General features: G+C 40.1%; 3 protein-coding genes and 1 pseudogene across 3 annotated transcripts; all 4 read right to left on the reverse strand.

Moving 5' to 3' along the window:
- Window positions 1-364: 364 nt before the first annotated feature.
- On the reverse strand, window positions 365-1,514 carry LOC121975558 (annotated as a pseudogene).
- Window positions 1,515-4,035: 2,521 nt separating this feature from the next.
- LOC122046937 (probable F-box protein At2g36090) lies at window positions 4,036-5,432 on the reverse strand. The gene has a single exon (XM_042607897.1). It carries the CDS (start codon window positions 5,368-5,370, stop codon window positions 4,450-4,452), a length of 921 nt encoding a protein of 306 aa, XP_042463831.1. The 5' UTR covers window positions 5,371-5,432; the 3' UTR covers window positions 4,036-4,449.
- Window positions 5,433-12,344: 6,912 nt separating this feature from the next.
- LOC121984321 lies at window positions 12,345-13,475 on the reverse strand. The gene has a single exon (XM_042540862.1). The coding sequence runs from the start codon at window positions 13,473-13,475 to the stop codon at window positions 12,345-12,347; it is 1,131 nt and encodes a 376-aa protein (XP_042396796.1).
- Window positions 13,476-14,808: 1,333 nt separating this feature from the next.
- Window positions 14,809-21,438, reverse strand: LOC122046945 (protein MLN51 homolog). The gene is made up of 12 exons (XM_042607908.1): window positions 20,682-21,438; window positions 19,832-19,934; window positions 19,536-19,750; window positions 18,586-19,442; window positions 17,364-17,478; window positions 16,696-16,818; window positions 16,187-16,239; window positions 16,036-16,078; window positions 15,858-15,925; window positions 15,689-15,776; window positions 15,146-15,228; window positions 14,809-15,060 (listed from the first exon to the last, which is right to left on the reverse strand). The coding sequence occupies exons 1-9, from the start codon at window positions 21,185-21,187 to the stop codon at window positions 15,898-15,900; spliced, it is 2,043 nt and encodes a 680-aa protein (XP_042463842.1). The 5' UTR covers window positions 21,188-21,438; the 3' UTR covers window positions 14,809-15,060; window positions 15,146-15,228; window positions 15,689-15,776; window positions 15,858-15,897.
- Between the last annotated feature and the right edge of the window lie 1,087 nt (window positions 21,439-22,525).

The following is a 22,525-nucleotide window of genomic DNA, read 5'->3' on the forward strand; positions in this document are numbered from 1 at the left end:
AGGATTGGGTTGGATTGTAGATTTCTCAATCCGCCAAGATGACGAGTCGACCCATCTCATCAAATGACTAGTACGTCACAAGTCAACTCGTTTCATTACTGATTGATCTGTTTGATAGCTCTACTAAGGAAGAAGTTTATTTGACATTAAACCCAATAAAATTGAGGAGACTACTATTATATTTATTATATATACTAAGACAAAAGTGAGGGGACTACTATTATATTTACTAAGACAATATTCGACAAGAACCCCAAAGAAAGGATCAAATGATGTTTGACCCAAAGTCAACTTAGATATGTTGTAAGAGCCTACAAGATGAGGATTTGTCAAAAGATGAGTTGCTTGATCAAGAACCTGATTTTTAGACAATTGTGGCTCCTTCACCATCTACTAAATTGAGAATTATGTCTATGTCATACATCATGCTCTCCATGGAAGCAGGGATTAGAAGATCACGAACTGAAGAATATTCTAATTGACACCCTATTCGCTTTGTTAGTTCCTTCTTGGCAATTTCACCAATACTCAACAAATTTCTAACTTTCAGTAACCTTAGAAGGAATTTGCTTGAGACAGAACCCTTCTCTAAGGGCGACAGTGAAATCACTATCTTCACAAATGAAGTGCTCATACCATCACCTCTCTCTCTCATTGATTTTCTGCCTAAACTCGATAATCTACGACAGGTATAAGCTCCCAGTGCAGCTCCAATCACCTGAGAGGACATTCTGCCTCTAGCACTAATGGCCAATATGATGTTCTTAAAGCAGTGGACTTCGCGTTCGAACAGGTTCTCCACCCACCAGTCCTTTTGGCACTTGGTTCTGTTTTTTAACTGCATTCCATTGTTGTGGATTAAGAACTTCAGATAGAAGTTGCTTTCTGTTGTAGGTGTATGACCATGCCACTTTTGAAGTATCAACACAAGCCTTGGAGGCAATAGAATCTATCCAATGAGTGATCAATTCCAAGTCCTTAGCCCAGGGTAGAAGAGACCTTGTCGTGTGAAGAACTATGATCAAATCTTTCCGACTATGAAATATGCCAGTCTGGAGGAAGACTTCAATTTTGTATTCAAGGTTCCCTTTCTCAACTGTTTCATACATCTCCAAGCACTCACCTGCACATCGAGTGGCAGCTACATAGTGAGCATTGAGTGTTACAGTCATTCCATAGCAAAATTTTGCAAAAGTTTTAAAAGTTGTAGCTCCACCGGGGATATCAGTAATGCAAATCTCATCGACCTTGTCATCATTGGAAGCCATCAGCAGCTTCTGCAGGAGAGAACTCTTAGACAACAAGGGAAACTTGTGCAAGTGGAATTTTGTATCACCGACATGAACAATGATATCAGTAGCCAACTCAAAAGCTACACACCAGGAAAAGCTTTTGGATGCTCGGTACACCAAAAGCCTTGAGAAGGTGGAGAAAGGAATCTGGTCGAGCATGGTCCGCTTAAGCTGGACGTCTATGTACGACTTAAGCAGGGGAGCCGTGTCGATTGGCACCATCGCCAAGACCACCGTCGGCAAAATGTGAATAGTGTAGGATCGGTATCGACAGGTTAGAGGAAATGAATAGCCTACAAATTAGAAATTTACAAGATGCTTGTTTGGAGGGTTTGGAATGGGAATGGAATAAAACTTGGTGCTTGGTTTAGGGAAATGATAGTGAGCCCCACGGATTCATTCCTTAAAATATTGGAATGAGCCATTAATCATTCCCATTTCATTATTATATATAATCATTCCTACTACCTATCCCATTCCCTTATCCGAAGTAGCCCCTTAAATTCTCTTGCTTTCGTACTTAGCAAGGACACACACATTAACTAAACAAAAAAGATAATTAATATAAACAAAAAGTAAAGTAAGAAGAGACTCCAAATTTACTTGGTTTACAATTGAGAAAGTTGCTAATCCAAGACAATGAACACTCAACTAAAAAATGTCTTTTGAAGAAGGCAGAGTAACCTCTTACAATTGTTGAAAGCGCGAACTTAAAAATAGAAAAGGAATTTAGTACAAAGTGTGTTGTATCTAATTTCGAGCACCAGAGCTCTATTTACAGTCTACTAGTCAAAGCTAGTAATTGGTTGACATGGCACCTCCGGGCACATGGACCCGATCCGAGTACTTGACTTAGTCAACTTGATCCACTTCACAATGACTTTTTTACAACGGATCTTTACTTTTCGAGCGCCTAGACCCGATCCCGGCACCTAGAGTCAGCTGACATGGACTCTGTGATGGTCCTTTTTACAACAATGGCTTGTTGACATGGCGGAACAGTCGGGACACCTGTAGTCCGAGCACTTGGACCTGCTCCAGACTCCTGGACACAGTTAACTCAGAGTTGACCATTTTCTTGTCCGATTGTTTGGGTGATACTCCGGCTGTCCGGAATTGACCTCACCTGAACCCAACTTTGGTCTTCTCCTCAAGCATAGTTTCTTCCTAACTTCTCGTTCTTCAGAAGCGCCGCATGTGTTTTTCTCGTTCACTGGTGTACTCTTCTACAGATTCTCATCCCTCAGATGCACTGAATTCGTCGACTCACTTCTCGTATCATTCTTCTCGCTCATTGCGTCTTCTGCTAGACTTCTTATTCCTAAGTCCTTGCACACTTAGACATAAAGGATCAAAATCGTAAAATATAACTTAACTCGATTAATCATATCAAAACTACCCTAAGTACTTAAAAACAGTGGTGCAGATTATCGAGAAGGTTGAGGCGGGCACGCTCCTTCTCAGTCTAAAGCTTTTGAGCCTCAACATCCTCATTGCGATGTTGCGACTACTACGGTCATTGCTGGAAGTGCCAGCAGGGTCCGAAGTTGGGGTACGACAAGGGCTTGTTGTCGACTAGGCGGAAAGAGGAGTCATCACCAACGCCGATGGATAAGGCAGAGGACTCGTCGATAGTGAGGTCAAAGACGGCATCGTGACCTCCACTGACTGCCGATCAAGCAGCGTTGGCGCCAAAGTTAGGTTTGTGGGTCCAATTAGCGATGCACCCTAGCTTCTTGAAGTGGGAAAAGGGAGTGAAGGGAATGTTGGTTAGCAGAATGGCACCGCCGTTGTTCCTGGAGAGGAGGAGCAGGGGCCGTATCAAGAGGGCTCCAACCGTAGGGTTGAAGGGGATGATGCCGACGCCGAAGCCCATCGTCAATTTGTTGCGCATCGTTAGGGTTTCGGAAGGGAGCAAGGTGGCAATAAACTTCTATGTACGGTGATGTTTTGTATTGTGACTTGAACCGTGAGGGGACTTGTTAAGTTCAAGTAACTGAAATATTTGTTCTGTTGTTGGCTAGATTGATGTGGAGATCACTGCTATCAGTTTCAAATGACAGATTTTTTTGTTGCTTCTTCCTCAATTTGAAGATCCATACCAACTTCATGATCACCTACCTCGTTATCGTCATAAATTGAATTGAATCACTGGATATTCCAGTCTTGTTATCATCTTCCTTATAAATACAAACTCTTTTCTCCTCATTAAAAATATCATCTTCCTCTTCCGCGTTTATCCGGCAATTGTTATTGTATTCGACATGACTTCCTTTATTCAAGATTTCCAACATCGTTGTGATCCTTTTTATTAACCGATCCACAGATAGGAGAAATCGACTGTTAACCATCTCTCGACATCGTTACTCCCTATCACGGTCAAAAGTGTTGTTGATGTGTTGCTATCTTCTCGGTGGCATGATTCCACAAGATCATCTCGGCTCTGATACCAACTTATATAGTGGATGACTATCGATTTTGAATACCGAAAATAATCTTCTATTCATTCCATAGAATACTAGCTGATAAATGATCAAATTGGACATTTAAGAAGAAATTGCACCACCTCAAATTCTCATTAATAAAAAAAAACTTCCTCAAAATAATTAAACAGGTGTTCAAATATTCAAACACAAAAGCTTAACATACCTTAAAAAGCTAACTTAATAAAATAATAATAATAATAACTAAAATTACTCTATTGCATCAATAACTAAGCTATGAACTCAAATAATCGATGACATCTTCAATAATTATTTATTAAAAACTTATCAAACTAACCAATGATACTTTGGATACACTGAATTTATAAACTCAAAGTATCTGAGTGCTCCGTTTTAGGAATCCCTGAGTGTCATCAACCCTGAAGGCAATCTGCACAATGAAGCCCTGTATCATTCAGCTACATGATGGTAACAGTCATAAATCTCCAAACAAATGATGGATCACCAAAACCCACATGGGCTTGGTGGGCCCAAAGAATAATGGACCATTTCAAGTCACTATATACACTTTATTTAATTTATTCATGTGCAAATATAATTATTATTGCTGTACTATTTTGAATTTTATTTGTATAAAAAAATACAAAAAATATATATAGAGAAAGATCGCCGTTCTCTCCGGTTCAGGCGGACCGGGACTGATCCAACGGTTGCTACCTCACGACGACGAAGGCGAAGAGGGCCAGGAACGCCGCGGCGCCCACGGCAGCGAAGGCCAGGTCCACCAACCTCTCCATCCTCGCCGCCGTCTCCTTCCTCTTCTGTCTGCGCCCTTCGAATTCCTCCCACCTCCTCCTCGCGTCCTCCTCTTCCTCTTTCCATCTCTGCCTACCGCCCTCCATCGCCGACCGGAGCACCGCCAGGCCCTCCCTCCCGCTCAAGCACGCCCCTTCCACGCCTTCCGCCACCAGGTTTATCTCCCGCACTTCCCCTGATTCCTCTCCGCATTTAACCACCGCCCCGACGGCGCACTCATCGCTAAGCACCAACGCGAACCGCAGCACCGTCTCGCCGGTGATCCAGTGCCGGTTGACCGCCACCGGCCGCCGGCTCGTCGCGCTAACCGCCCGTCTACTCTGCGGGTCGATGACGATCCAGCTCAGCGTCAGCTCCTCCGGCGAGAAAAAGAAGGAACCCCCGTCGTCCTTCCTCTCCACCTCGGCGTCGAGGCGAAACGGCGCGGCCCTGAACCACGACGTCGACGTGTCGGTCTCCGCGACCAGGGATAAAATAACAGAGTTGCGATGGCGGAGTTCGACAGCGGAGATGAGCTCCGACGGAAGGCTGGCTTCCTCATCGCTGTCGCAGGGGAAGCTAGGGAGCGTACAAACAGGGGAAGCGAACACGTCGGCGAAGAAGGAGCGGTGCGAGGATTCCAGAAGCCGGATGAGGCGCGGGTGCCGGAGGGAGGGCCAAGAGGAGAGGCAGAGGTCGCGCCAGAGGTCAGGTTCTCCCACAAGGGACCGAAAGCGAGAGGTGGCGCAGCTAAGGGAGGCGAGGTCAGGCCCGTCGAGAAGACGGAGAGCGCCGGCGAGCATGTCCGGGTGGAGGTCTTCGATGGTAGCAGTCGCCATAATTCCAAAAAACCAAGCCTCTGAATTTCGGGCTCAGATCGATGGAAGAAGTCGGAGGAAGAAGGGGATCTTTTTATATCAAATCGGCAACGTAGAAAGACAGTAAAGGAAAGAAATAATATAATTTTTTTTTATAATTTTATTACTAAAATTAATAGAGTTATTTATAAATAATAATAAAAAAATAATCATGCCAAATATAATAAATCTGATTAAAATCAATTAAAAACTATTTTTATTAAATAATTTTTAATTAATTTTAATCAATTAAAACTTATTATATTTAACATTATCCCATCTCGACTTTTTCAAATGAGAAAAAAAATGCTATCGCGTCAAAGCTTGAAGACATCAAATCACGTACGTTATCGGCAGCTGGTACTGAAATTCCGTTGACCGCGGAATGCTTCAGCTTTCGCCTTCAAATTCGACATATAAAAAATGTGGTTTTATCGATTAAATTAATTCCAGAAATGTTGCGATGGAATTTTTTTTATGCAAGAATCTGTTCTAGAAACTCTATTTTTTTTTTTTAATTTGTTTATTTAAAGTAATAAATAATAATAAAAGGACGAATGATCAATTTTGTTTTGCTCGTTCATCTCAATTAAGCAACACAGTTTACTCAATTTGAATAGTCTGAACGTTATATTTGTTCAGTTTGAATAATCCAATTTGCTCAGCCTATTCAAATCTCGACGGTTCGATTGGCTCAATTTTCTTCCCTCGTTAAATCGTCCCAATCAGCTCGATTAGCTCGTGTAGCCTGCTTTGTCTCGCCAATAAGCTAGGACAAGTAGCTCACTTTGACCTTACTAGCTCGATTGGCCTAACTAATTGTCTGTTTCTATTACCTTTTTCAAATCAATCGACCCAATCGCCACTCAAACTAAATAGGCCAAAGAGTTAAGTAAGTTGGGTGGTAGGATGATTCTATCAAGTTGGTCATCAAGTTAATTTAATTAGGCTAAAGAAAGTGACATGATGATACACAAGTGCTTAGGACAGGATGACCATTCTATCAAGTTGACCAAAAGGAGTGATTAGAATGGACTACACAAGCTGAACTTACAGGGAGATTAAAGTCCAATGTAGATAAGGCAGACCAAGTTGATTCAGCAAGTTGCTTAGCTTGTTTATTCGACACATGTATTTGTTAATAAAAGTTTGGCAGACTTGAAGCCACTCTATCACGTCATCAATCAATAATTGAAGGAGGGGCACTGTCGCATGAATTATTTCTTGAATTATGAGACATTTTTTAGTGGATCTTCTTGTAGTTGTCATAATGGCATGATATTACTCATTTATTATTTCTTCACAAGCTAAAACAATGTATGCAAATAATTAAGCATCCCTATTAAAATGATCCGGATCATTACCATCATCAAGTGAAAATAATGGACGGAAGAAATGATAATAATAAAAAAAAAGAAGTGAATTTAATGCAAACATCAGGTTCTCGTGGCAAAAACTTAAATAGCTACTCTGTAGGTAATTTGAACATATATGAAAAGCATTATTTTTTTTTTTTGGTCAATATTTCTTTAAACATGAAGATAGTGGAAAACAGGGGAAAAAGTTTGAGCTATTAACGTGGCAAAAGGTGATTTATTAATCCCAGTATTTTATCAATCTATCCTTAAGTTAATATGGAGAAAATAAATCATGAGCGACTATTCGTCCCTACGTTAACACGGAGGAAGGAAATCACGGGTGACTACTGGTCCCTCAGCCAACAAGGAGAAGGTAAATCACAGGTGACTACTGTTGGGTCACTTCGGGAGCTAGAGGGGGGTGAATAGCTCGTCGTGTTTGTTTGCTTGCTTCGAAGATGATGATGATGCAGCGAAAAACCTCACAGTAAGCTCACAACGCTAACACCAGGATTTACTTGGTATCCATCTCAAGAAGAGGTGACTAATTCAAAGATCTACACACACGAGCACTCTCCACTATGAAAAACACTCCTTCTCGGTAACTACCGAAGGTGGAGAAACCTCGTACAAACTCACACAAGCATACAACTTGAAACGGGAAGTAATAAGTAAATAATACAATGAATAACCTCTCTTGTTCAATCTCGTGTAGCTTGTAGATGCCTCTTAACTCTTGGAAGTGTAGCAACACTTGTCCCCAAGATGCTCCAAGAACTGCCGGAATTCTTGTGAGCTTGGTGGAGAAGAATCGGGAGAGATTTATGGAGAAGAAAGTTCGCCAACGGCTTTATACTCTGCGCTCCTAAGGCTCTCAATCGATTGTCACGTCGGATCAGGACAATCCCAGTCGTCCAAATCTCACTACATGCGCAAAAATCATATCTGAATCGATCGACCAATCGATTGGGTGTAGCTGGATCGATCAACCGATCGATCCAGAAGTTTCTGTGCTTTCATGGAAAGCCCTGGAATCGATTGACCAATCGATTCTAGCTTTTCCTCATGTCACTGCGAGAAACCAAACTCCAATCGATTGACAATTGATTGGAGTGACTCAATCAATCGGCTGGTCAATTAGGAACCTTTCTGTGCTCGCAAGAAAGTTCCCCCAATCAATCAGCTAATTGATTGGGCTGTCTTCACTCGCAGCACAATTGATTGGGTTGTCTTCACTCGCAGCACACTCCCAATCGATCGACTGATTGATGGGGCTTTGGTTCAATCTGATCACTTGATCAAAATGACCAATCCTAACTTGCCTAACTCAAGTCTAGGGTTCCCAAACCAAACATCCAGTCAACCTCGACCTGTTGAGACTTCTCATTGCCTCACATCCGGTCAACCTTGACCTGTTGAGACTTATTCACCAAGTGTCTGGTTAATCCCTTGATCCACTTGGACTTTTCTCCTTATGCCAAGTATCCGGTCAATCCTTTGACTTACTTGGACTTCCAATCACCAAATGTTCGGTCATCCTTGACCCACCTAGATTTCCATTATCTAGCTTCACTCACCGGGACTTTCATTTTGCATAGCTTCACTCACTAGTACTTTCGCCTGGCTTCACTCACCCGAACTTTCATCTGCCTAGTTTCACTCACTAGATCTTTCACCCGTCTTCACTCATCAGGATTTTCATTTGCCTAGTTTCACTCTCTAAGTCTTTCATCTAGCTTCATTCACCAGGATTTTCATCTACCTAGTTTCACTCACTAGGCCTTTCACGTGGTTTCACTCACCAAGACTTTCACCTGCCTACCTTCATTCACTAGGTATTTCACACCATGTGTCCGGTCAACACTGACCCACCTGAATTTTCATTTTCTGTCAAACTTCCCGTTGGACTATCTGGTCAACCCTGATCGACTTGACCAATCTCCACAAACGGACAATTATCATTGCAATCTCCATATATTGTCAAACATCAAAACTCAAACATCAAGACTCAAGCTTGAGCCGACTCAAGTTTAGTCAACCTGATCAACCTTGACCCAAGAGATATTGCACCAATAACTATTAGCCATTAGTGCAAATGACTAAGGCAGGGGGAGGGCATGCTCGGCTGAGTTTTGACCTCAAGATCTCATATGGTAATACCTCATGCCTCAATCACCGTACTATCCTGAGGGGACAAGTTTGAGCTATTCATAAGCATGCTAATCTTGGTTCATGGCTTCATTCTCCAATCTGAATGTGAAAGATAAAGGAGCAAATTGTCAACCAATATGTGAATGCGATTAATAGGAAGTCATATCAAATCAAAATATACGAAGCAATTGATACGGTGATAAAAATGGGACCTCCAAAAGTGAGTTAAAATAGTGAAAATAAGCTAACGTGAAGGTCAAAATCAAACAGTCAAAATCGCAGGATCAAGTGGATGACAAAACCGCAGACTGTGGATGGTCGAGCGGGCCTCTAGAGCAGGTCAGACGTGAAAGGCCGACTAGAACGTTCGAGCGATCGTCCTCCGTACTTGCAGCCAAGGTCAAGAGTCAAATACTAAATTACTCAGCCCACCGTTCTGGCCGATCGGACCTAAGGTCCGATCAGGCATAATGCACCTCTCCAATAATAGTAAGACCGAGTAAAGAATAGGCTAATAGCTCTATTCAATACGACCGAACTAGTGATGTCTCAGCCGAGTGGCTCCCAGTCGCCATGCAACGAGACCCACATACAAATATGATCGTACTCTTTTGGAAGTTTGTGTCGCCAATAACAGAAAATGTCTAGCAAGTAAATAGTACTTTAGAAGTTTCTAGCTTGTCATGTTACAAGGATTTGCATGTTCACTTAAGGATAGATGTCAAAAACACTTTTCGACTTATCTTTTCCCAAGACGTTTTTGAAAATGTGCATATACTTTGGAATGCGTGCATAACACTATAAAAATGGGGGTTCATCTATAGGTAAAGGTATGTGATGCTTCATTTATGAACATGCTCATTGTTGTAGTCTTTTTACTGTTCTTCTTCTTTTCATACAAGGATCACTGACTTGAATATCGGAGGATCAATATCCAGACCCTTTATTAACTTGGCACTAATGCTCCTGATTTTATAGGACAATATGAGATATTCTTACGGTCAACCATGTAATCACCTTCTCAGCTAACCATCTAGCAATCTTCCACGAACAAGAGAATTCATTTCTTCTTTGTTCAAAATTTAAAAAAAAAATTCAAAGGTCACGTGAACAATGCCAAACTTAACAACTTGCAATAAGAAAAATCCATTTGCAAAATATAGCGACAATTAAATGATGAGTATCCATCAACACTTTCTCCTCCTTTGTCGGTAGTGAATTTCTTCTCCGAGCTCCTAATGGATACCGATCACGATGACGGTGAGGTATCCATTATTCATGGTTACAGAATTATAGTCAAAATAAATAGAAATAAAAGTGTTTAGCTTAATCTTTAGAAACCTTCCGGCGTAAAATTGCAGTAGAAGAGCCTGATCATAATATTAACTAACCATCCCATGCCGATGGCCCTCCCATTCCCCCACCTGTAAAACAGAGGACAAGAGCAGTAATGCTAAACTCTCACTGTGTCCAAATACTTCTCTTCTTTCAATCTTTTCCCTTGTATCTCTGAAGAATCCTTCACAGGTTCGTCATCCATCACTATTTGAGTCTCAGTTTTTAAATTGCTGTGTATGGATGATGATGTCAATGGTACGACCTCAACTCCCAAAGAACTTGATGAAGAGACTTTATACTTGAACTTTGGTTATTTTCCCATAATCTCTGAGCCAATGCATGTTTCATTAATCAATCTGACTTGAAGATTAATCCAGTTTCAACATATCCTGATACTTCTGGATTTATCCCCATTTTTCAGCAAGTAATGAGCTAAGCAGCTTCAACTCTTTTACCTACAATAAAAAGTCCTGTTTCTATGACAAGTTTGGTTCCACCACCACCGCATTCTCGCAACAACTTTGGTTAAAAGGCACACCTGATCAGAATTCTGATAATATTTGGATAAACTGCATGGCACTTAAAGAATTCAAGGACAAGATAGGTGTAATGTAGATGATTAAAGGCAAACTATAGAGTTTCCATTGAGAACCTATGAGGCTATCACTTTCAACAACTATGTATGGAACACCTTTTGAAGTTATGTGCACTCACTTAGCAACCTCCACACAAACAAATCATTTCCCACTAAGACAGCTGCTCAGCAACTTGATACAACGGTAAACTATGGAACAGAATGGTGGTTCAATATGGAACTCGATGAAAGGTCATGCTGTGCACTTGCATCAGCCAGAGTAAACTAACTGACTGAAATGTCATAAGTTATTGAGCAGGATTGGTTCTCAATCCTTAACTAGGTCATAAGTTGATTCACTAAAGAAAACTAACTAATTAAAATTATTTTCTTCACTTCGATACTTTAGTCACTTTATGTTAGTATTAGTTCCTCATTAGTTAGATCAAAAAAAAATACAAATGTTAGTATTAGTTCAATCTGATTGAAGCAACATAAATCACGCTACTATCGTCAGACTAGAGAGACCTTCAATTCGTCCCCGGGGTAATGATGCAGCAGTTAGATTCTTCAAATGATTTCTAAGAGTTAAATCTCAACTGTGGCGCATTACAATTATTTTTCTCCGATGGATGATAACTCTAAGCACGCTAGTCGATTGGATGGGTCTTCATGAGTATTTCCTAATTTATTCTGATTGACGATAAAAAAAATTATTGTACCGAATCAGTCGAGAAGTTGGAAGACAAATCTGACATTACACTGGAGCACAGATCTCCTGGACCACTTATTTGTGATCCAGGGAATGTGCCACTCGTATTTACGGTCGGTTTGTGATGGCGATCCGGTCGTAAATTATTACGATCTCTTCTTGGGTTCACCGTCCCCATCAAGTTATAATTTTTGTTCGGAGTGGGCGACCTCCAGAGGCTGCCCGGAGGCCTCCGGTGGTGGATAAGTGGTTAGATTACTAGGCGCCGAGCGAAGGTGTCCTCCAGACAGCCTTCGGCCGCCTGCTCCGAACAAAAACTATAAGTTAATGGGGACGATGAACCCAAGAAGAAATCACAACCATTTATGATAGGATCATGATCACGATCCGATCGTAAATATGAATCACATATTTCCTGTACCACAAAAAATGATTTAGGATATCCTGTCTCATTGCGTTGAGCCTTAACTCACATGGATAGGAGCCCGTGTTTTGGGCCGACCTGGGCCTTCCACAATGGCCTTGAAAAATAGAAACTTAATAAACGGAATTTTTACTTTTATTTGTTTCGCGCCAATTATTTACTGCTGAAGTCATTTACATATACAACACAAACTCAAATTTTATTTTGACTTTTTTTTTTTTTTTTTTTTTTTTAGTAAATCAAACACTGTCGACCCACGCACGTAACAATTAATTACATGACCACTAAGTTACATCAGTCAAAAACTAACAAACTTGGAGAGGACTACGACGTCAAATCGATGTAAAACACAGAGCAAATTAATGGGCGGAATGCATCAAATATCATAATGCAATCTAATCAATCGGCTTCCTGTCCGCCGCAAGCAGGCCTCAGAGTGTTGGCGTAGGCCGTGAATTTAGGGAAATAAGAACCCATGTTCGTCGCCAACTTGGTTAAATCTCTGAGCTTGAAGGAGTAAACGTAGGCTTCGTCTTCCACGCTGAACACCAACAGCATCCCTTTCTCCCTCCCGCCGTTGCACACCAACATCGATCCCACTACGGCTTCCGGCTTCTCCCAGTAGACGAACTCGTTCGACGACTTCGCCCACGAATGCGATTCCTCCGACCACCTCCACAGCGTGAACGCGCCGGAGCTTTTGCTGTGATGCACCAAGCACAACCATGATTCCTCCCAGACCGCCACGCTGATACGGTCCTCCGACTCCACGGCACTGCCGTCGGGCATCGCGAGGAACTCGATGGCCCCCGTGGCGATTTCGTATGACATGACGTAGGGATCGGCCGTGGTATGCCTGAAGCAGTCGGTGGCCCAGAAGACGGCCCCTCGGTGCACCACCGGGTTGTGAAACTTCAGCTGGCGGCTGCCGTGGTGGATCATCTCGTCCCTCGTCCAGACTCGGGCCGCCGAGTCGTACACGCGGCACTGGTACAAGCTGGACCAGTTCCGGTCCGATGTGAGGTAAACGAGCTTGTAGTCGCCGTCGTTGGTGAAATCGACGGCCAAGCTGGCGGGCAGTGCATTGCCGTCGCCGGGGGGAACAGGAATGAGCGAGGATTTGCGACGGGCTGGGTTGAAGGCGCATATGCTGTAGGAAATACCGTCTCTTTTCCGGTAGAAGACGAGACCGCCGGCGGAGTAGAGGAACCTGTTGTCGTAGTTGGAGAGGGCATCCAAGGAGCCCGAGGGAAGGCCGGCGTCGTGATCAAGAAGGAATATCTGCGGGCGAGAACGAGAATGGCCATAGGCAAAGATGGCGGCGGCGGCAGTACTGGTGTGGTAGGATTGCATGAGAATGAAAAAGGGATCCGAGGTGATCATGTTCATGATGGGCTTGGAAACGAGTTGGAGACGGGTGAGGTTTTTGGCCGACAAGTAGGAGAAAACCTCTGCCAAAGCGTCGTAGTCAAGGGTCTTCTGGTCGACGGCGGTGGAAGCGTCGGCGACGTTGTTTCCGAGCTCGGCCATGGATCGATCGTGTAGAGATGAATTGAAGTGTATGATGCATGTGCAGGCGTCTATAAATAGATAGATGTTCATCGTTGGATTAAAATTTCTGTTACTAAATATTTTTTAGGAAAATTTTGTATTCAGTTTTGAATTCTGTTGAGAGATTTTTTACCTTTTTTTTAAAAAAAAATTTGAAATTCACCAAACTAATCTTCAATCGTACTATATTTTTTAGATAAACTAAAACTAACGAAAAAAAATCCTACCTTCCTTTTATGAAAAATTATGATTGGATAGAATTTATTTTAATAACTTACTTTCTTTCAAATTCATTCTTAGATTGGAATAGTATCTTAATTTTACCAAATTCATTTGTAGTTTGAAAAAAAAAATCTAATCAACATATTAATTCTGTTTCTACAAATTGGAAAAGCTATAATTATGTTTATTTAATTTTTGAATCCGATGTAGCTAGGAAAAACAAGTATAAATTGGTTCAACTAGCTGGCTTTAAACTTTAATCCGATGTACATTAAATTAGAAGAATCTAATACTTCTTGAGGTTGGATTTGTTCTTAAATCAAATGTAGAAAAAAAAAACATTAAAACCTATTAGACAATATAAATTATTGTTTAATTTAATGAAACTTGGGTTTTAAAATTAACAATGTAAAAATAATAATCATGTTAAAACTTAAATTTAAATTCATAAAAAAAAAATGTTGATAAGCATGTAACTTTGTTCTTAAAAAAAAAATATTGAACAATATGACACAAGACTAATACAAAAAGGTCTCATTTTTTCCCCAGTTAAATTGAGCATAATTAATATCTGATGTATTGGTGAGCAATACTTATTTACAAATTACATAATTCCTCACCATAAAATGCTGTCAAACCAATATTTAATGTTGTAGCAATCAAATATACCAGTTATCTCCATTCTTATTTTTTTCACAAACGCCCTGATCTATTATATTATAAATTAGCTTGCATAATAAAAATTATAAATTCATTTTATATCTAATTACAAAACACGTCTAGTTAAACAAATCAAACTTGGATGTCAAAAATATATTTTTGTTACTTTAAATTTTCTGCAAGTTAATTTACGCATTATCTTGCAATACCATGCCATGATATTCTCTGTGCGACTTGCTCTAGAAAGAATCATAAATTTATTTCCTTTTTTAACTATGACACGCCTCCAATTCACTATTTTAGACTTTCAAATGTCAAGGTGTTACTGATGTCTAGTTCTTGTTGCAAATCTATTTACAAACAAACAGACCACAAGGCACTTCTAACATTGATGTTGCTTACGACAAAGAGTAACACGAAAAGGGCAAGGTTTTAACACGTGCAAGCGCAACAAAGCCATGATAATTATCTCCAGTCAAATTAATCCTCAAACATAGAATCCAAATTCAAAACATCAAATGGTTCTTCTTCATTACTCATTGCAAACAATGCTCGCTAAGTCGAAACATCACTATCTACAACTCTTCAATATTCTTCATATCTCTAAAGAAAAAAAAGTAGCTCACTCAACATATCTTATGGTTTAGAAAAGGTTCAACCAGTCCAACTGCAATTATAGTACCTGCATATCAGAGAAACCCCAAAGACACTGTTCAGATTCAAACAGCGAGCGTATTCAAACATGGAGAATAAGTTAAATTTCTTACGATAATTTGAACAAGGCCACGCCACCCATCCTGCTGCAAAATGGTGGTCTCACAACATTACAGCAAGAGCAGGTGTTAAACAGCTGCAGGATTCAAAGATGTGAGTTAGAATTCTATAAATCAATGAGAAAATTAGAAAACTGGACCCTTTTTTACAATACATCTCTGTTTATCCTTTTCATGAAATATTTTCTAGCATTTCGCTATTTGTCAATACCCACAAAATAGTTTATCTTTTCTTTCCAAAATGCTCACTAAAATTTTTGTTTTAAAATTTATCTTTGTTTGCAGAATACAGATTGCAAAATGAGAGGTGAAGTGTTTTGCAAACAAAATGAAAATAAACCTTGATTGCATTTAGACAAACAGACAAACAATAACTTGGAAGGACATTTTGACAGGAACTTTGTTCCGAAGTAAAATCCATGGAGCCCAAACATAAGTTTCCAATTTTTCATGTGCAGACAAGCGAAAGTAAAAAAAAAAACTTTGCATCAAAGAACATTCTATGATCAAGTGAACAGGAACTAAGCAATATTATACCTAGCATATGTAGTCGACTAAACAGCCCAATGTGCTCCTGGTCAAATTAGATGCCAAAGCAAAGACCACAGAGGGCATTGTAAAACACCTGCGGGAAGAAAAAATAGATATTCCAACAAAAGAAAGACCAAGTAGAAATGAATGGTTTGAGCAGACACCAATTCCTCACCTTAAGCTGTTATTAGGACATATTTAACCACCCATGCACATCATTGGCCAAAACTCATCTCTGAATACCTGCAAGAATATGGAAAAGAAAACAGAATAACTATCATGCTATGGAGATAACAAACAAATAATCACCATCTCTTGATGCAACTTTATATCAACATTTTTTTTATGCTTACCTACGAGGCTTGCTTTGGCGTTGCCCAGAGTCCTCATTCACCTCTGATAAAAAGGAAAAAAAAAAAGAGGTAAATACAACATAAATTTAATGATGATAATAGATGAATTATTGTGGAAAATAAGGAAAACAGTATCAGCTACGTAGTATACCAGGTCTCTGGGAAGGTTTCAAAGAACTAGCAGGTTTGCTTGTACCAGTTTCCCTGAGATACATATAGTGAATGGTGAAGTTCTTATAACATAGTAAATTCCAGTATAGCATAGAATTACGTAGAGAAAAAAAAAGAAGGGGGGGAATAATATGGAACACTGCCTGAAACATATTAGAATACCATTCACAATATGACATCAAAGTTCCAGAGGCAGTACAACTATTCTACTAGGCTAATCAACTATATGTGCATTTGTGAAGATTGTACCAATCAAGGCACAAATTTTTTGTTCTTTAAAATTAGGAAGTCATCCGACAGCAAGTCCTTTTTGTTTTTCCATAGAAGTCAACACAAACATATCAACAGCATTCATACCATGACCCAAAACAAATAGGCAAAAGCTAACAATGCTTGGGTGAAAAATAATTCGGAACTGTAACAGAAGCAGGCATTCAGGAAGCAAATTATTCAGAGCTATGTTGATATAAAAAAAAATGTTCATCTTACCTAGAAGGGGATGATGAAGATGTCTGTCCTGAAGGATGAGCAAAGTAGTTTCCATCAAGAGCGATGTAAGGTGGGCAGTAAGGTGGCCCTAAAGACCCAGCAGCACCTGCCAATACTGGCAACCTGGGATCCATACAGACATGAAAGAGTATCAGTTTAATACCAGTACAAAGACATAAAGCAAGACAAACAAAAATCCAGCCTCCATATGTTTTTCTGATGATAATTTAAGTCCCTTACTCTTGATAACATGAGGCATATTCTCAACACCTCAAAAGTTAATTATCATACCATCAGATGATTGTTTATATGGAAGAAACAATAGGAAAACAACCATTCAAAGTACACCTGGCTCACTACGGTACCATTCCTTCAAGAATAGTCTGTTAACATGCCTAAACTACAATTGGTCAGAATAGAACAAACAGTCTATACAGGAAACCATCAAATCCAAGTCCAAAAAAGCCTTTGCAATAAGGAAATGAAAGGTCCCCAAGGGTCATCTTATAGCTAATAATAAAAAAGTAAACTATGAGAAAATGAGTATGTGCCATTGCATAAAAGATAAACTATTTGCATATCATTTTGCCTTAACCATACCAGTATAGGTCAAACAGTATAGCACAACTGTAAAAGTGAGAAAAGAAAGGAAGCAACATATTTCATACCAAGTCATTTCTGTATTGCCAAAACCAAGCTGAGGTTGAGCTACATATCCTGGAAGAGCCATACCCATTGCAGGAACCCCCATACCACCAGGATTAGGACCACCAAGTTGCATAACTTGAAACAAGCAACAAAAAATAAAATCAAGAAAGAACAAGTTTACAGATACTGCCAAAAGTGTACAAAAGTCATATAGTCACAAAAGATTAAAATGATAATTTCTTGTTTAGTTTTGAATGAAAGTTCATTCCTCAGAATAAACAGCTGATAAAAAAAGTGAAAACTTCCTATCAGACCCTTGTCAGAATACAATGTCTGATTAGTAATTCTGATAGAACTTCGTTGCCTCACTAATCACAAACTATGGAATGAAATGGAGCCAAGAGGCATCCCACGAACCCTAAGAATGATACTTTTCGGAGACCATGAGTAGGAGGAAAGTCAAAAGACAAGAGAGCCTTGGTCTGGTCAGTGGTCAAAGAATCACCCCAAAAGGAAAGCAACTGCTAGGCTAGCGTTCAAAACAAGTCATTCATCCAATATGTTGGGACAAAAGGAGAGGCAACCTCAGTTGTTCATGTGCCCATTTTATGGGATGTAAGTTCTAAAAATCGGCCTAGGCAACCACCTAGGCGCTAGATGCCTACCAACTGCACTAAAAACATGCTAGTTGGCCAGCAGAGGCAACCATGGCGCCTAGGTGGAATTAGGCGGCCCTAGGCGCTGATTAATCGGTCGAATCGTCTAGACACCGTGGAAATAGTGTAGGGTTTTCATGATTTGTTTTAGTTTAGGCTTTTAAATTTAAATCCCAATTAAAAAAAACTGAAATGTAACCTTGAGTTTGTGTCCGATGAAAAATAAGTTGTTAAAAATTATGGAGAACAAGAAGTAAAATAAATTTGTAATATTTTATTAGTTGTGTAATTTTGAACTCATTTTAAATTTGATGTTATTGTGATGGAGTTATAGAATGTGATTTATTATGTATTTTATGTTGATATCGTGGAATTCGCCTAGTGGCGTCTAGTCCCTACCTAGACAGCCTAGGCGCTAGGTGCAGGTCTAGCATCCGACTAGCGCCTAGCAAATTTTAGAACCTTCATGTAATATGAAATTTGAGGAGTAATGACATTCCATCATATCAAGAAGTGGATGAAAGGAAACCCGCAACAAAGAAAGGTGTGCTTCAATAAAATAAATTCAAGAAAAAATTTGGCAGACCTGGTAAAAGTGCTGGAGTTCCAGGGAAGCTATGATCACCATTGGGAAGTCCCACAGCCCCAGTTGCCCCAATTACCTGAGCTCCACCATACAGAAAGGGTCCCTTTCCTATCCCTTGATTGTTAATCTTTGTTTTTCCAACAAGTGTGACTTCTGGCTTGGTTACACCTGAATGTGAATCAGACTGTATAATGTCAGATGAACTAGGAGGTGCAGAATCAGGAGGCGATGATGAATGATTCCTTATGCTACGAAGCTGGACCGACTGCTGGTTTGAAATTCGTGTAGCAGATTGTGCTGGAAACTGAAGTGGTCGCTGGTCTGTGGGCTTGTTTTGAGTAGCAACTCTTCCAGGTGGGCCAATTGATGACTCAGAATGTCTATTTATGCGACCAACAATACTTGATTCCCTAACTTGGACCCTAGAACTAGCAGTCTGAATTTCTTTTGATGATAATGAAGATCCTGACAGCTGGAGACCGGAGGTAGCCATAATTTTCCCTGTGGTTGACCGAAAGGAATCATCAATAAATAACTTATCAGGTCCAACAACGTCAGTCGGTGTATTCCCTCTCATTAATGAGTTTGTTTGGGATGCCATAGAATTATCTTTTGTCAGTGTAGTATATGAAATGGGCTTATTGATGCTTCCAGTATGTACGCCCCTTTTCTGAGTCAAGGATGCCATATCTTGATTAGAGGACCCAGAGGGGTAAAATGGGGGTGATGCAGAATTGAGGCTTGAGGCAAACGAGTTCTTCTTTGGAAGAACAGCATCTGATTGAACTGTTGCCGCTTGAGAAGATGGTCTTCCAGAGGTATCATTTGATACTGAGTGGTGAGGTTTTAAAGGTAAACTGCCACAAAATTTTAGAACAATTTAGTTCCAAATTGGTACCATGCAGTAGAATGATCGCATGTGATAAACAACAATGAAGTTAACTACTGACCGTTTGCTCTGAATTGCAGGAAAGTCTCTTTTGTTCCTCAGAATAGGTTCATAACGCCTAGGTCCTCTCCCTCTAACAGTCCTCGGGGCACGGGTTTCACTTTCAGCATCATCACGGTATGTATTGGACCTGTTTCCTCTAGTATACACATGTTCAGAGCCCCATCTTTTACCTCCACCTCGTCCCCTAAAACGGCCTCTAGACTTTGATCTTTCCTAGAACAAGTCAATTTTCATTCTCAATTAGCATAACCTCAAACGTAGGTTTCACGAAATGGGAATATGGGAAAAAAGTACCTCATGATTTCGTGTCTCGTGCAAATTCATTTCTTCAAATCTATCATGCACCCAAGCACGTTCATCTTTAGGATCCCACAGCTTTTGGCCACCAAACATTCGCCTATATAATAGTCATTAAAAAAAATGATAAGGAAAAAAAAAGTACAAATGCCAAACAAGAGAAATTTCAAGAATCAGATCAGTATCAAGATAACTAAATAAACAAGACAATGCAAAACTATTTGATCTAGACTGCAATAATCACTGGCTGCAACAAAGTTAAGTGCCTGTGAAATTTATACAGATCGCTAAATAAATAAATAAAATGAAATACTATTTGATCTAGACTGATATAATCAGTGAATGCAACAAAAATGTGAGTGGGAAAAATGATTAATAAATAACTGATGATGGTAAAGAATCATAAGTAATGCATTATAAAGGAGCGAAGTAGCTTAATTATACAGTGTTTAAGGTTAAATAGCCCATTTTTCCTATATGAACTATTTCTAATCATCTAGCAGAGTGTAATCTTCAGAAAATCATGAAAGTTTCAACACAATGGAAATGATGTGAATATCTTAAATGATAGAAGCAATATGTGTATTTATTATCTATTGAAAGTGATAAACTACATCTAAACAAATTGTCAGAGTGAGAGCGTCTCAATAAAATGGAATCTTTTGGGATCAAAACAACTTTCTATCAATAGTCTGGCACCAAAGTGATTGAATATCTCTGATTTATGAAGGAAAAAAAAATTGGAGTTCATAAAGAGTAATAGTAGAAACTGCAAGAAAAAAAAATATTTATTACATCAGGAGCACAAATTGTGAAACTATGTTGTTTTCTGAGAAAAGAATATGACCTGCGGCGACCCCTGCCATTGTCCTGGAATCGATCATCGTGCATGTAGAAAGCCCCAGCAGTCGGCACAGCATAGGGTTCACTCTCCTTCGCCTCCTCTTCCACTGGATTCTTGTCTTCATTTTCTTCTGGTGTTCCAAGATACGTTTGTCCATCTCCATCAGGAATTGGTGCCTTTCCCAAGTCTTTGAGGCTTTCGTTTACTGGAATACTGGCAAGATTCCCACCTTTGCCTTCCACCATTTCTTCTTCCCCACCGAATTCCTCTACTCTGTCCACCAGTTCATCCTCCTCGTCGTAGTACTCCTCTTCGTCATCATAAACCTCAGCACCGCCTTGACCATCCGACTCGCCATCGGACGCCACCAGGTCTCCCGCCGGAGACTTCCCCCGCCCCTCGTATCCTTCCCCTTCCTCGTCGTCGCTCGCCTCCCTGCGACGCATCCTTGGCAGCGGTGCGTCCTCAGGATCGCTCTCATACTCCGAATCCTCTTCTTTGACAACCATCGATCTCCTCCCCTCCAAACCCTAATCAGCAATCAACGCCCCCAAAGCCCAGAACCTGACACTCGGCGGCGAGGAAACGACCCTCACGATCAATCAAGAAAGATCCGCGCGATTCCGAAGAGAGGGATGAGAGGAGCGACAGATCCGCAATGGCTTGCCTGAGAAGAGGCGGAAACAAGATCAGGCGAGGATGTCAATCGAGGGATAGAGGCATCATTGTTTTCGTCCCAAAAACGCGTTCTCCGCGATCCAAAAATCTGATCTAATCCGACCTCGTCTACCCAACACCCACACACTCCCCCAATGTGGGGTCCATTTAAAGCTCTACATTAATTGGTTGACAAAAGGGGGGCTGATCGAATTAGGGCGTCATTAAATTGTATGACACCCACTGCATGCGTGCAATCAGAACGCGCCACGTAAACTTGAACCGCTCCATCACTCTCATTGGTGACGTAAATGGAGCACCACTCTTAGCTCACGTAAAAGGTATATTCAAACTGCCACACCCAAATCGAACCGCAACCAGTTTCTTGATCATAAATAGATAAAAATCCAATTTCACGACCATTATATATAAAAAAAACTAAAACATAATTACATCTTACTAGTTTAGTCAAAATCAAGATCAAAGCCCGAAGTTAAATTATATTAATATTTTTTTCTTTTCATATTAAAAATAAATTTAACACTTATTAATAATTTTTTCTAATTATTTTTTTATAAAAAATATGCACAGTTTGACATCTTATAAATGACAACACCTTGAATCGAATCTTTTAGTTAAGATATCTATTTTTATCAATTTAATATTTAATATAATAAATTAAATTAATTTTTTATGTTTAGGATTTTAGATATTAATTAATGTATATTCAAAATAGTGACTATCATATAAAGAAAGTATTTATCTCGGTAAAATCGAGATTCGAATCCTAGATGTCATGATGACATTACCTCATACGTTAACCACTAGATCCATCCGAAAAAACTAATTAATATATATTCATGCATTATATTATATACGTCCGTTTGAAAAAAATATGAAGTCATAAGTTTCCTCATCACAGACTAACTCTCTGAGATGGCCTTCTCTAGTGTGTAATTCTTTGCAAAAGCAATATAAAAACAACAGTTGATAAGATATTGAAGTGCCAACACGGCAACACCAGGAAGTAGCAATGATTGTGATGATGAACGAGTTCAAAGTAGTTGCCAAACGGCATTGAGAAGAGGACCATGCTTGTGCATAGGGCGGTGCCGAGCCAAACAGCATCGAGAAGATGACCATTTTGTGCATATGCTCTTCATCCCGTCAGACGCTTTCACCAAGAAGAA

This window comes from Zingiber officinale, chromosome 1B (genome assembly GCF_018446385.1).
Source record: "Zingiber officinale cultivar Zhangliang chromosome 1B, Zo_v1.1, whole genome shotgun sequence".
In the NCBI taxonomy this organism is placed as follows: domain Eukaryota; kingdom Viridiplantae; phylum Streptophyta; class Magnoliopsida; order Zingiberales; family Zingiberaceae; genus Zingiber; species Zingiber officinale.

Excerpts from the sequence above, each read along its gene's own strand:
- LOC122046945 (XM_042607908.1), bottom strand. The coding sequence starts at position 21,187 with ATGGTTGTCAAAGAAGAGGATTCGGAGTATGAGAGCGATCCTGAGGAC. Across the intron at positions 19,443-19,535 it reads CCTGCAATTCAGAGCAAACG|TTTACCTTTAAAACCTCACC; the intron begins GTCAGTAGTTAA and ends ATTTTGTGGCAG. Across the intron at positions 15,926-16,035 it reads CGCCAAAGCAAGCCTCGTAG|GTATTCAGAGATGAGTTTTG; the intron begins GTAAGCATAAAA and ends ATATTCTTGCAG.
- LOC121984321 (XM_042540862.1), bottom strand. The coding sequence starts at position 13,475 with ATGGCCGAGCTCGGAAACAACGTCGCCGACGCTTCCACCGCCGTCGAC.
- LOC122046937 (XM_042607897.1), bottom strand. The coding sequence starts at position 5,370 with ATGGCGACTGCTACCATCGAAGACCTCCACCCGGACATGCTCGCCGGC.